Below are 14,840 nucleotides of genomic sequence, written 5' to 3'. Positions count from 1 at the left end.
TATTTTGAGTATCTCTTGAAAAAAAAACTATTCTTGGAACTTATAAAAAGAAACTGAGGTGATTGTTAAAAATTTCAAAACAATGGATCATATAATATTTTGTGATTTGTTTTTCTCATTATCATGGCGGTAATTTGGAATTGTCATAATTCATGACAGTGGAACATCTACTCCCCTCATCCAACAGCAAGCATGGTAAATTGCCAGAGTGCACCCTTCAAAATACTCCCTTGAATTGTTTTTTTATAGACGAAACACATTTCACGGGAGTGTGTTTCCGGAACCTAAGCACAGAAAAGCTATTAACAGGAAAACCTCATATAATATTAAACCGTCTTCCCATCAATTTAAGGCCGAGTTAAGATTTTGAGAGAATCACTTGAGGATTAATAACCTGTAAAGTGTTGTACTCCGATTTGCAACGGAAGAGTGAGTGAAGATGGCAAGAGATGACGTGGAAGGTTTGAGATGATGTCAAAGAAATCAACAAATATAGAAGATGGATAGAAGTTTTGTAAAAATATGGCTCATAGACCATATATATAACTAACAGATACATGAAGTTGGAGTTGCTCTAACAACACAACTAGGGGAGGAAAAACTAAGACTTGATACATAAAAACAACTAAAGCATATAATTCTAATTTTTGGGCAAGGAAAAATGAAAATACAAACCCAATTAGTAATTGTTTGTTATGAGTTTGGGTTTAGCAGGCTTTCTCTTGAATCAGTGTATTTACAAGTGCAAGAATGTTGTTTTGTATTAGAAATGTGAGTGAGTTATATATATAAGAAGAAAAATTGTTTCGCTATAACAAAATTTGGAATAAAATAACAATAATACACCAAATGTGAGAAACAGTGGCTTAACATAGGACCTCCTGGGAAACAATTTTACCTACTGGCTGTCACCTCTGCTTAAAAACCTCGCTTCAATTAACTCTAGGCCAGGAATCACTACAGCTTCCTTCCGTCGTCCAATGATGTATAGCAAGAAGGTGATATGCCATAACAAGTATCCGAGAATTGTTTCTGCTCTGTGGAATAAAAGATGATGTGATGTTACTCTTCAAGTCCAAGCATATTTAACTAGTGGAATTACAGTTCATCGCTACATTTACTACTGCAAAGTACGCGATTCCTTTCATGATAGCTACAGCTTTCCTTCTGAACGATTCTCACCGTTGGAAGGATAATCACAAGGCGACGAAACTATAAGAATATGCCTTGATTGTTCATGTCCGTTGAGTGATTGTCAAGTTCGAATAAAATAGCACCAAGGATAAGAATAACCAGCCCTCTTTAAAAAGAAAGGAATAAAACTTAAATGTCATACTGAAGAAAGCACTATAAATCATAACACACCATATATACGCCAACAGCAACATCAAGCAAGTAAACACGAGCACCAAATCATGAGCCACGGAATTGGCACCAACAATTCAGTGACGAACCAGAGGTATAGGCAGGATGGAGACTCCAGACGGTTATATGGTGGTGCCTTGTATGCTCCCATCAGCAATGAAATGAACGACTTGTCGTTGATTCCACATTCACTTCCTTTTGGGCATAGTCCGGTTAGTACTAGTTTGAATCACCAAACTAATTGATCTTAAGAACACACAGACAAATCAGTGTTTTTTTAAATATTCATACTCAATGTTAGATGGAAAACAATATTGTTAGATGGAAAACAATATTGTTTGTATCAATTTACTTTTAAGTCAGATTCTAATGTTGGTCGATTTGGTACATTCAGAATACTATAGGAGCTATCAATCGTTGGATTGCCAACCAGGATAGAGGAGCAAGAACAGAACCTTCTAACTCGATCAGGTTATTGTTTTATCTTCAGACAATTGCCTCCCAGTCGAATTATTCTAAATTACGAAACAATTTTTAATATAATTGAACACAACTTTTAAGCTCCAAGCATATTTCAGGAGGCCTGTTGGCGCAGCCACACTACACTCACACTCACCAGTGAGAATCATAGTCCTCGGCAATGTCATGGCCACAGACATGTTCCCGGGAATGATTCCAGAATCTTCTCCGTGGTTTCCAGCCACTCCCCCGCGAGATCATTTCCCCTTTCCTGCACAAGAACAGTCAATTTTGTCCCCGGAAGAGCAAGAAGCAGCTCTGAAAAAGCTGAAGAGGGAAATCTATAACCCTGCAGCCAAAAAGATAATGCGAAGCTTAAGTCTGTATTATCGCGAAAAAAATGTCAACAACAATGCAAGTACAAAGGAAAAAGAGGCAGATGAAGATGGGAAGAACTGTGCAATATGCTTAGAAGAGTTTGAACCTCGGCAAATGGTGATGCTCACTCCGTGTAATCATATGTTCCACGAAGAGTGCATTGTCCCGTGGGTGAAGAGCCACGGACAATGTCCAGTTTGCAGGTTTGCTATTTGCGAAAGAATTAAAAACCGAACAACTATAGCTTCAAACACTAACAACGTAAATGTTGGCAATTCATCGCCAGGGGATGTTATGTCCATCATAAGAGCAATGGAACAAGCATATTTATGAACAATTGAACATATATAATAAGATCCTCAATGTAGCACCATGGCTACTGAATTACTTCTGCATTAGCTTATTTATTATATACATTTGTTTTTTAAAATCTTATTGATTGCTTTGCAAAATGAATTAAATAGCATTTGATAAGTATTTTCTGCGGATGCTTATCAAGTGAAAAAAAATAAAAAAATTCAAAGCCTGTTTTTATTTTTCAATAATCACAAAGCCACGAAGAATTCATGAGTCTAATCGACCAAGTGAACAAAGATATTAAGCAAAGTTAGTGTACATGTGAGACGAAGCCGGAGGCGTGCACGCGTATATGACCATTCCATAATTTCAACAAGAACAAAAATGTCTATTTCTCAAAGAATGAAGATCCAATGAAAGTCTCGTGTACACATGTATTAAGATCTACAGATTTCAGACTTAAAGGAGATATGAGATATCATTAAATTTTAACATTTTTTTAATGAAATGACATGTTTTATGTGGAACTTAGAATATAAGTATATAAGTATATAATTATATAATTGATAAGTCATAAATAAGAAAATATCAATTAAAAAAGTCAAAAATAAAAGATAATCATAAAAAATAGGGAACTCTACAAAACTACCTACCTTTTCTTTAATTATTTACAAAAATACTACCTTCCAGAATTATTTTTAAAAATACCTTTTCATAAAATTGTTTTTTCAAAAATACTGTTTGCAACTTTTGCAACCTCATTTGCAACTAGCCAGCCGTGTTGCAACCTCTTTTGCAACTTCATCTGCAACTGAATTTCTGATTTCAAGTTCCAGTTTTCAAATGTCGTTTTCGACCTCATTTTCGGAATCGATATATATATATATATATATCGATTCCGAAAATGAGGTCGAAAACGACATTTGAAAACTGGAACTTGAAATCAGGATTTGTAATTGCATATATGGTTGCATATGGTTGTATTCAGTTGCATATGGTTGCATTCAGTTGATTCTATTGTAATCTAATGGCCCTGCCAGGGGCACACCATACATCTGTTGTTACTTACAGTTTTCAGTTGCATTTAGTTGCAACTGAGGTTGCAAAAGTTGCAACTGCAGTTGCAACCTCATTTGCAACTTTTGCAACCTCATTTGCAACTTACAGTTTTCAGTTGAACTAGTTGCAATTGCAGTTGCAACAGTTGCAACTTTCCATTTTTATTTGCAACTTTTGCAACCTCATTTGCAACTTTTACAACCTCATTTGCAACTTTTACGGCTGCGCCGCCCAAGGTTGCAACAGTTGCAACAGTTGCAACTTTCCATTTTTATTTGCAACTTTTGCAACCTCATTTGCAACTTTTACGGCTGCGCCGCCCAAGGTTGCAAATGAGGTTGCAAAAGTTGCAAATCGTATTTTTGAAAAAAAAAATTTATGAAAAGGTATTTTTAAAAACAATGAAAAAGATGGTAGTATTTTTAAAAAAATGATTTTACAGATGGGTATTTTTAAAAAGATCCCTAAAAAATATGCTTAAAAAATAATGATTTAGTCCGAACACTTGTCTGTAAGGTGTGATCCAAATAAAATTAAGTTGACTAGAGCTAAAATTTTAATTTTGTGAAATTGAATCAAATACTCAATTACTCATGAGTTAAAATTCAAATTTATAAACTTGTTTGTAATAATACTTATAGAAATTATGAGACGTTCTCTCGGTATCGTGAAAGGTGTAAATTGCACTTAATCGACAGTGCACAGAATAAAGATCAATTAACATTTAATTAAATTATTTCGGAAATATAATCTTTAAACGGATTATTAGGTGATATTAATCGCATCAATTTACAACAATGCATTTTCTTGATAATTGAAGCCGAGTGAAGCTGATATTTACGGCCTTCCACAGCAATAAAAAAACTCCTACGTGCTTGTATAGGAGCCTGTATAAATAACAAGGCACACACAGAAAGCCACGTAGGAGATTAGGAACCACATCCATTCACTTGAAAACCCCCAATTCTTTCTTGCTTCTCTTCTTCATCAGCTCCCACTCTCTTCCACCCACATTCAATTTCTCAGAGGTACAAACCCCCTTTTCTCTTTTACTCTTTCATGCTTTATTTTCACTTTTATCACATTTTAAGTAGCTTTGAAATGTTTTCTTTTGATTTTCAATTAGTTGTGTTCAGAATCATCTTTATATTCATTTTGAGTTGAAAGTTGTTATCTTGAGCTACAAAAGTATCACATAATGTTTTCTTGGTTGGTTTGAGGCCGTCAGAACTTTTGTTGTGTAGTTGTAGGAATTCTATGTATGTGTAATTTTGTGTGATCAGATTTATTATTCATTTATCGATAATTAAGCTTTTAGGAAATGGTATGGAGGACAAATACTTCAAGAAACTTGGTGTCAAAGGATAGATCTTGAATAGTTACATAGAGTGAGTATTATCTTTGTTGTGCCCACGCAATTATGCATATAGTCAAAGAATTATCGGTCCAAGGGATATATATGCACTATTGAATTGATTAGATCTGCAACAGATTTTTTTTCTTGCTAGCTTAGCTGGTTAGAGGTCTTTTATGCTATAGTTGTGTGAAGTCCTGTGTTCAATGCCTTTGTTGAAAATTCGAGTAAACCATTAAGTTGGGTTGTTGGTCTATGTGATATTTGTTTTATATTTAATTTTGGCTACCCTGGATAACAATTTTGGGTCTGCCTCATTTTTGTTCTTCCACTATCGTAGCGGCATGTTATGTTAATTGAAATTAGATTTTAATTACTCTTTTTACTGTTCTCCATGTTCTTATAATTTTGCATAGTATCTGGGGATGACATATACTTTCACGTTAGTAGTTTATTCTAAAATTGATGTTGCATCTTCAAAACTTTACAAGACATTGATTTTTTTCATATACATTGGTCCAGATGGCAGCTTCATCCGCATGCGTTGTTGGAAGTGGTATATCTACCCCTAGTACTAATACTGGTTTAAACAAAGAATTATACGTTAGGCATCTATATTCATCTTCAACTCGTCCGTCACTGGTTAAAGTATCAAAAGCATTCACGGTGAAAGCAACTTTGGACCAAAGGCAACAAGAAGGAAGGAGAGGCTTTTTAAAACTGTTGCTTGGAAATGTAGGACTTGCCACACCTGCATTAATAGGAAATGGAAATGCTTTGGCTGATGAACAGGGTGTATCGAACTCAAGGATGTCATACTCGAGGTTTTTAGAGTATTTGGACAAGGACAGAGTCAATAAAGTAGATTTGTTTGAGAATGGAACAATCGCTGTTGTTGAGGCTGTTTCTCCTGAATTAGGTAATCGTGTGCAGCGAGTTCGTGTACAACTCCCAGGCCTCAGTCAGGAACTTCTTCAGAAATTTAGGGAGAAAAACATCGATTTTGCAGCACATAATGCTCAAGAGGACTCGGGTTCTCTTTTGTTCAACTTAATTGGAAATCTTGCTTTTCCATTAATTTTGATTGGAGGTCTTTTTCTCCTTTCAAGAAGATCTGGCGGAGGAATGGGGGGTCCTGGTGGGCCAGGTAACCCTCTTCAGTTTGGTCAGTCAAAAGCTAAGTTCCAGATGGAACCAAACACTGGTGTAACTTTTGCTGACGTTGCTGGAGTAGATGAAGCTAAGCAGGATTTTATGGAGGTTGTGGAATTTTTGAAGAAGCCTGAAAGGTTTACAGCAGTGGGAGCTCGCATTCCTAAGGGAGTTCTACTTGTTGGTCCACCAGGAACTGGGAAAACCCTTCTAGCCAAGGCTATTGCTGGTGAGGCAGGTGTTCCATTTTTCTCGATTTCTGGTTCAGAGTTTGTTGAAATGTTTGTTGGTGTTGGTGCGTCTCGAGTGCGTGACCTTTTCAAGAAAGCCAAAGAAAATGCTCCCTGCATTGTATTTGTTGATGAAATTGATGCTGTTGGGAGGCAAAGAGGCACTGGTATAGGAGGAGGGAATGATGAAAGAGAACAGACACTGAACCAGCTTCTGACAGAAATGGATGGTTTTGAAGGAAACACTGGTGTTATTGTAATTGCAGCAACAAATCGTGCTGACATTCTAGACTCTGCCCTATTAAGACCTGGCCGATTTGATAGACAGGTAATTTACTAATCATTTATATGTTGCTCTTTGAATAATTGGGAATTTAGTCATGTGCTTAACGTGAATCATGGTTCTAGGTAGCTGTTGATGTGCCAGATGTTCGGGGAAGGACAGAGATCTTAAAGGTTCATGGTAGCAACAAAAAGTTCGATGAAGATGTATCTCTTGAGGTGGTAGCTATGAGGACACCTGGTTTTAGTGGAGCTGATCTTGCAAACCTATTAAATGAGGCTGCTATATTGGCTGGCCGACGTGGGAAGACTGGAATCTCATCCAAAGAAATTGATGATTCAATTGATAGGATAGTGGCAGGAATGGAAGGGACTGTCATGACAGATGGAAAAAGCAAAAGTTTGGTAGCATACCATGAAGTAGGACATGCCATTTGCGGGTACATCCCTATATACTTTTGCTTCTATTTTTGGATCTTAATTTTCTGTTTTCTTTTTGCTAATGTGAAAGTTTTAGACCTCAGATTTTCACTAAATTTAATGTATGCTAGATGTCCTATTTGACCAATATCCTAGTTTTCTGAAGGTCGAGTTTGTTCTGAATTGTTTACTGTGATGCAGAACTCTAACGCCTGGACATGATGCCGTTCAAAAGGTCACACTGGTCCCACGTGGCCAAGCAAGGGGTCTAACCTGGTTCATTCCTTCGGATGACCCAACCTTGATCTCGAAGCAGCAACTTTATGCAAGAATAGTTGGCGGACTTGGTGGAAGAGCAGCTGAGGAAGTGATATTCGGAGAATCTGAGGTGACCACTGGTGCAGTTAGTGACCTGCAGCAGATCACTGGATTGGCCAAACAGGTAAATATTGGTTCTGAATTGTTATGCACCTGAACTGATGCCCAATAGACTGAATCCTTAAAAAATCTTGAGATGAAATTTAATTCTGATATGGTCCATCTCCAGCTGTTTGCGAAAGGTAGAAGATTCTGCAGTATTATTGCAGTGAAATATTTGAGAAGCAAAAATTAAAAATTACCTTACGGGTTGAATATGCAATTTTAATGTTACCGTCTTCAAATCCAGATAATCATTAAGGTTATTTGACTGAGAAGTCCATGTTTTCTACCAGTGATATATCTTGATAATATTCATGAATGATATGAGATCATAAATTTGTTTGCAGATGGTAACTACATTCGGCATGTCTGACATTGGCCCATGGTCGCTTATGGACTCATCTGCTCAGAGTGATGTGATCATGAGAATGATGGCTAGGAATTCTATGTCTGAAAGGCTTGCCGAAGATATTGACAAAGCTATAAAGAGGCTTTCAGATAGTGCATATGAAATTGCTCTAGGCCATGTTAAAAACAACCGTGATGCAATGGACAAGATAGTGGAAATTCTTCTTGAGAAGGAGACTATGACTGGGGATGAATTCCGAGCAATCCTGTCCGAGTTTACTGAGATTCCCGTTGAAAACCGTGTATCACCTTCAGTATCAACTCCTGTCCCTGTATAATATGGAGATATACCCTTGCAGACCTGCAACTTGTAATGTTCAGTTTTAACATTTCTCAACTAAATGTAAAACCTTGTATCATTCCACATACATAAGTCCATGTAAACTCTGTATTTAGTCGAGACTTCTGCAAAATATACATATAATTCTGTGTATCTGTATACCAAGTCCAGGTCACTCCCACTAGCAATTTTTTATCCTTTCAAGACCAGGAAATGATTCAGTTTTGTGTTTTATAATAGTCCGGATTCAAAAATTGATAATGTTCTTGTGGAGAGTACTGTCGCCAATACAACAAAAAAGGCAGGGGTGAACTTGAGTTCTTCCTGTTACATTCGGTGATATTGATCATGTGGGTTTTGTAAACTACCACATTTCATGATTGAACAGAGTTTTGGAGATCAATTGTGCTGAGAATTTTAAACCTGTTTTTTATGTGATCAACATCAATGTGTTGCAGTTTTTAGTCACCACTTTAAGCAAACCAATGGACTCACTCAGAATAACTTAAATACCATCTCCGGTTCCACAGCTTACTAGACAGCCCAAAACAGAAGCAGAAAGTTATCAAGGCTCAATAATTTGGCCACCTGTAGTCAGTGTTGTCAAAAGCGGGAATCAAACTTAATCGGTGAAGTCACGGAACAAGAATTAATCAGAGATTAATTGAATTGTTGTAGTCGAGATTGAATTCTGTAGTATAAAATGGTAAACAAAAACAAGCTTATCAGACGAATATGAATCTAGCAGCATTACCAGTTTTATAATAAGGACACCCATGGATCGACGATACACGCCTGAAATTATTTTCAAAGCTTCTCATATCCACAATGCTTTCGTTATGACCAACTGAAGGAAAATGACATACCAGCTCTCCTAAACAATACCAATGGCAATGCTATTCTATGAAATCAATCTATCTACTCTCCCTGTACAATACCAATGGCGATGACCACCAAAAAACCTACATCTTATTTGATCTGCAGATGTGCCACTTTTTTCGTACTCATTCAGCCGGTCAGCCCTCTTAAAACGAGAAGTGCTAAGATTCCTTTCTGAACTGACAACAAATTTGAGGTTTTGCTCTGAAAAAACACCCAGATAGATTGTTTTCTTGCAAAATTCAACCACCCAGAAACTAACATCCTTGCCTCAGTTTGAATATCTGATCCAGCTCTTGATTGTATATTTGACATAATGCCAAAAAGAAAAGAAAACCCTTAAAAGATGGTGTGCCCTAAAAAGGAATCCAAATATAACTAGTGATTCTGAACCTAGACCTAAATGAGTACCTAAAAAAGAAAAATGTCACTGGCAGATCTGACTTGTATGTTTTACCGGAGTGAAATTGAATATGAGAACAGATTAGAGAAAAGACTCAAGAAGAGACACCATTTTCTGCTTCAGAGGAGGCTGGAGAATCAGTAGCTTCAGCAAGATTTTCAAGCATTAATAAGACTTCATTTGTGTCATCCAGATAATATTTGGCTTTGCTAGGTTTTTGTCCAACTGTGCAGGCAAACACAGAAGTGTTGGAAGAAAGAATATTTGGGGATATTGAACTACCAATGATTTCAAACATATCTTCATCAGATCTATCATCACCAATGCAAAGCACAAAATCAGCCTGCCCCCCTTTTTCAGCGATTGAAGTAAAGATCTTTGATGCGACTACGCCTTTGCTGACTCCCTGGGAAAATTTAGCAGGAAAGAGGTGCAGGTTCAGTCACTAATAGAATAATATTCAAGCTCCATACCACCAACTTTTATACATAATCAGAGAAAGTAAATTCATGAACTGATGACAGGACACACTGGAAAAGTTAACACTTGAGTGAAATAAAAGTTTTAGGATTTAAAACGTTCAAAGTCAAAAACAATTGATATCATTTCCAAAGGTTGATGTTGATCTAATTATTGTCAAAATGAGTCCAACATTTCAAGCAGATCTACAGAACCTTTTATATTTTTCTCAGAAAGTGTCCAAAATCCTAGAATATCTATCCTTGCATACACAGTAAAGTATAGATTAAAAACATCTCAACGACAATCTCAAGCATGCTTTGACCATTTGTGGCGGTTTTATGGACAGTTATATCATTCTATACAAAATCATCTAGTGCCACTTTTTAACCTTTAATATTTATAAATATGAACTAAACAGACAGAAAGACAGAGAGGAATGCAACATTATACTAGAAATTTAGATGTCGGAAGAATAGTAATATTTACCTGAGGTTTTACTTCTACAATGAATTGACCACTCTTCACAGCGACAGGTTCATTCGCTAAAACGCTCTCTAGATGATCTAACATCTCCTTTGCCTGAGAAAATCCAAACACAGGGTCAGCATCTTTGTATTGCCAGACAAGAGCACTTTCCTTTGTTTCAACAGAAGAGCCATCTGTCGCCTCAGTATATAGTTTCATCACAGGTTTAGCCATCTCCATCCAACCAAATTCAGTACTCTGTCCACAAACCTCCCATTCTTCATCATTTGGCTGCCTGAAAATTATTAGTACAGAGCAGTTAAAATATCTAGCCTAAGAATTATATTCTTAAGCTAGCATTTTATATTTTATGATAAATTGCAATGAACTAATGACTTTTTTGGAGCATTTTCACGATTTCCACTGAGAACAGCACACCTGCTCTAGGTACTCAATATTTCACTCTATTACTGGACATTTAAAATCAATGTGGATACATCTGGAGCCAATTATCGCTTGGAAAGTCTCTGCTTCCCAGGTCTTGCAAAACGTTTACCCTTAGGAATATTAAATTACATGTCCTTTAGCAATAACCTTTTCTGGATATTTTTATTTACCAATAAGAGCAATTGTATATCATAGATAATTCTACAAATTAGGCAATCTTTCTCCATACCAACTTGGAAATCCATAAATTAACTGAATTCTACTATCTAATGTAACCTAATGTTCTAGGTTTGTTTCATTAGATAATATATAGATTCCCAGGTGGGTACGGAGAAGGTTCAAGTAATAACAGAGAAGCTTATTCAATTTTAAGAGGTCTTTTTTAAAATAAAAAAGTATAAGTGGGACAAGCATAACATACGGAGACTATAATTGGATATTACAATTGAAAAGGATAGTGTCATAAATAAGAGGGCATTCTTCCGATCATGGAATGATCAAGATTACATGACTTATTTGATCTATATATCAGCCCAGGTAGAGAGTTTTTTATATCCAAATCAATGACATTTTAAGACAGCAAAATTTTGCAAGCCAAAAATGGATATCCGGATATTAGGTCAAGGAACCAATAAAATTACCTCAGGAAATAACCATGTTCCGCCGCAATTCCAAGCTTCCGGCAGGAAGAAAATATATGACTTAAGCTGTCCCTCCCACGCCCACTGACAATAAAGACTGTATTATTTGGATCCCCGGCAAGTCTATTAAGAATGGAAATGACCTCACTACTAGGAGTTTTTATGATCGAATTCTGGGGCATTACAGTACCATCATAATCCAACAAAATGGCTCTTCGCTTATTCTTGATATAAGCTGACACAATATCATCTATTGAAAGCTTTCTAAAATTAGGATCTAGTGATACAACCCTAAACCCAAAACCTAAACCAATTCCCCAACATCTCTTCTTAAAATGATCGGCACAAGTTCTCTCCATATCTTGCAAGAAACTACGTGCCCAATAAGCAACATCATGTGTGCTGACATAACGATAATGTTTCTCATGTCGCATTTGTGCCTCTGTTTCCCCCACTGATATAGCCTCATTCATTGCCTCTGCAGTTGCTTCCACATTCCATGGGTTGACACGGATCGCTCCACTTAGGGAAGGAGAACACCCTATGAATTCTGACACAACCAACATGCTCTTCCTGGGTCCACTTAGATCTGAGCTTGTTTCTGCGCCAGATACTCCTTGTCTACACACAATATATTCATATGGAGTTAAATTCATTCCATCCCGAACCGCTGTGACAGCAACACATTCTGCTATACTGAAATAAGCAATCCTTTCACTGATTGATAAAGGCTTGTCAATAAATACTATAGGTTCATATCCGGCCTTCCCAAAATTTTCATTGATTCTTTTACAGCTTTCTTGTATTTCAGCCTGTGTCTGCTCCAAATCTATTCCTTTACCTCTTGCAGGGTTTACAATTTGTACTAGCACAGCTCTTCCTTGCCACACTGGGTGCTGCTTCAGCATCTGTTCCATTGCTAAAAGTTTTAAGTTAATACCTTTAAAAACATCCATGTCATCAACTCCTAGTAACACTGCTTTCCCTTCAAATTTTTGCTTGAGCTCCTTAATTATCGACTCTTTATCAGCGAGTCTCATCACCGACTCAATCTGACCCATATGAATCCCAACTGGCATAATCTTTATTCCAACAGTTCTACCAAAATATTCCAAGCCGATATAGCCCCTCTTTGACTGATACTCCAAACCTAACATTCGACTACAACAGGAGAGGAAATGCCTGGCATAATCAAAAGTATGAAAACCAATAAGATCAGAATTGAGTAAAGCCTTTAAAATTTCTTCTCTAACAGGAAGTGTTCTGTATATTTCTGAAGATGGGAAGGGACTGTGAAGGAAAAAACCCATTCTTAGACGATTAAAACGTCTCCTCAGAAAGGTCGGGAGTACCATTAAATGATAATCATGTATCCAGACAAAATCATCCTCTGGATTTAACACCTCAATCACTTTCTGTGAAAACAACTTATTAGCTGCCACATAAGCTTCCCATGTACGTCGGTCAAACCGACTCCCTCGATTAGCACAAAATGGCAGCATATAATGAAAAAGCGGCCACAACTGCCTCTTACAAAACCTATCATAAAACTTCTCCAAGAGATTAGGCGGGATAAAAGTAGGAACACACTTAAATCTCTCCAACAAAACTTGGGAAACATCATCCTGCTCCGTCGAATTAACATCAACACTCAACGACCCAACATACAACACTTCCATATCTTCAGTCAAACCATCCTTAAGTCTAAACAGCAGCGAGTCCTCATCCCAACTAAAACTCCACCCATTATTATCCTGCCTCCTCTTAGCCCTTATCGGCAACTTATTGGCCACAATGATCATCCTATCCGAAGCAAGTGAAGAAAGATTATCCGAGCAAACACTACTAGACTGATCATCATCAAGCTCTGTAATACTCCCAGGCACCGTCATCACTCTAGGAAGACGCTTCCTCTCCCGTTCCCGACCCATTACCGGGAAATTCCCAGACGCCAAATCCAACAAATTAGTATACGATCTGGACATCATCTTTACTAAACTTCCTAAAAAATCCCAACCCCAGTTAATCTCAACCCCAAACAAGAAAGTCCCAAACCCAATTCTCTGAACAACCCACGTTACCAAAATATCTGCATAACACACAAACACATAAATATTCAACACATTTCCATAATTGGCCAAACACAAGCACCAATAATTACAAACATAGATATATATAGATAAACACAAGAGCCGACAAGTACATTTACAGACCAGACAAGAGTAAAAGTACAATGATAGAGACAAATCATGCATGAATAACAGAAAGATAGAAATGTGAGATCGCAGAGTGAGTGTGAAGAAAAGAACCTTGGGAGTGGTGATGATGATTTCACAAGGAATTTTAGAGATAAATTCAGAAATTTTAGTGTAAATGCGTGATACAACTCCAACAAATGATCTAGGGTTTGTTTGTTGTGTTCATCTGCGAGTGTGTGAGGTGTGATGTGATGATTTTGGCGAAGCGAGTGATATTTATACAAGGTAAAAAAAATTGAGATCATTCATATCAAGGTATGATGAATATTCGGAGAATAATAGCGCACAACACATACGTACGCATAAACTAAACTATGCTTATACAAGTTAAATCTTTAAATGAAACGCCTTTTTAGCAATTTATTAGTATCATTAAAGCATGTATATATTTTTATGACAAAAAAAAAAGAGCATGTATATTTTATGTTATTTTAAATATTTTTCTGATACTTATCATCTAATTACAACATTTTAAATCCAATAAAAATATAAGTATAATATAATTTTTTTGCCAGAATTTAAGGAGACCCATTAATACTTAGAAAGCAATTCAATCGGGACAAATCATCAATTGATCGTGCAACCAAGTTGAAAAACAAATAAGCAAGTTAATTAATTAGCCGTTTTATTTTCGGATTACTTAATTACCTGAATACAAATATTATGAAAATTAAAAAATGAAGATAATGATTTTCCGAGCAATCAAGCTTTCATCTCCCTTAAAAGCAGCAACTTCACAATTGCAACTCACAATAATTACATGGATGGTACAAAATTTAGAGGACTCGGTTGCAAAATTTGAGTTAAGAGACCTCATGTTATGAACAAATATTTTTTGTGAGAGGAAAAAGAATTGAGATAGGTAGAAAAGATAGATAGAGATGGAGGCGATTAAGGTCCACAAGAGATGAGACGGTCAACTCTCACGTGGAAGAGAAACTCGGTTACAAACTTTTAGCTTTTTCAATTAAATAATCAAGAAATATTGTTTATAAAACCCTTTTATACAATATATATGTGTGTTTTTGTTGTAAATTCTCGTGGTATGTGCTAAGCTAAATTCTAAATATCTAGTAATAAATTTAGTTTAGAATCCTCACATAGATTATATAGAAATTAGGGAAATTATCCAAAATATTGCCGAATTCCGACAATTCATTTATATCTTCTGTTAATGAAGT

At 36.4% G+C, this 14,840-nt stretch overlaps 3 protein-coding genes across 3 annotated transcripts; 2 read left to right on the top strand and 1 right to left on the bottom strand.

The window, feature by feature from the left end:
- The first annotated feature begins 1,339 nt into the window (after positions 1-1,339).
- Positions 1,340-2,593, top strand: LOC108211675 (uncharacterized). Its single transcript, XM_017383337.2, has 3 exons — positions 1,340-1,577; positions 1,760-1,836; positions 1,944-2,593. Exons 1-3 carry the CDS (start codon positions 1,416-1,418, stop codon positions 2,533-2,535), a joined length of 831 nt encoding a protein of 276 aa, XP_017238826.1. The 5' UTR covers positions 1,340-1,415; the 3' UTR covers positions 2,536-2,593.
- Positions 2,594-4,402: 1,809 nt separating this feature from the next.
- Positions 4,403-8,257, top strand: LOC108214540 (ATP-dependent zinc metalloprotease FTSH 2, chloroplastic). The gene is made up of 5 exons (XM_017386602.2): positions 4,403-4,586; positions 5,435-6,622; positions 6,703-7,016; positions 7,198-7,438; positions 7,764-8,257. Exons 2-5 carry the CDS (start codon positions 5,435-5,437, stop codon positions 8,100-8,102), a joined length of 2,082 nt encoding a protein of 693 aa, XP_017242091.1. The 5' UTR covers positions 4,403-4,586; the 3' UTR covers positions 8,103-8,257.
- A 624-nt stretch (positions 8,258-8,881) lies between these two features.
- LOC108214508 (probable alpha,alpha-trehalose-phosphate synthase [UDP-forming] 7) lies at positions 8,882-13,912 on the bottom strand. The gene is made up of 4 exons (XM_017386528.2): positions 13,711-13,912; positions 11,402-13,490; positions 10,335-10,608; positions 8,882-9,792 (listed from the first exon to the last, which is right to left on the bottom strand). The coding sequence occupies exons 2-4, from the start codon at positions 13,387-13,389 to the stop codon at positions 9,481-9,483; spliced, it is 2,574 nt and encodes an 857-aa protein (XP_017242017.1). The 5' UTR covers positions 13,390-13,490; positions 13,711-13,912; the 3' UTR covers positions 8,882-9,480.
- Between the last annotated feature and the right edge of the window lie 928 nt (positions 13,913-14,840).

This window comes from Daucus carota, chromosome 3 (genome assembly GCF_001625215.2).
Source record: "Daucus carota subsp. sativus chromosome 3, DH1 v3.0, whole genome shotgun sequence".
Taxonomy (NCBI): domain Eukaryota; kingdom Viridiplantae; phylum Streptophyta; class Magnoliopsida; order Apiales; family Apiaceae; genus Daucus; species Daucus carota.
This window is presented reverse-complemented; position numbering and strand designations above follow the sequence as displayed.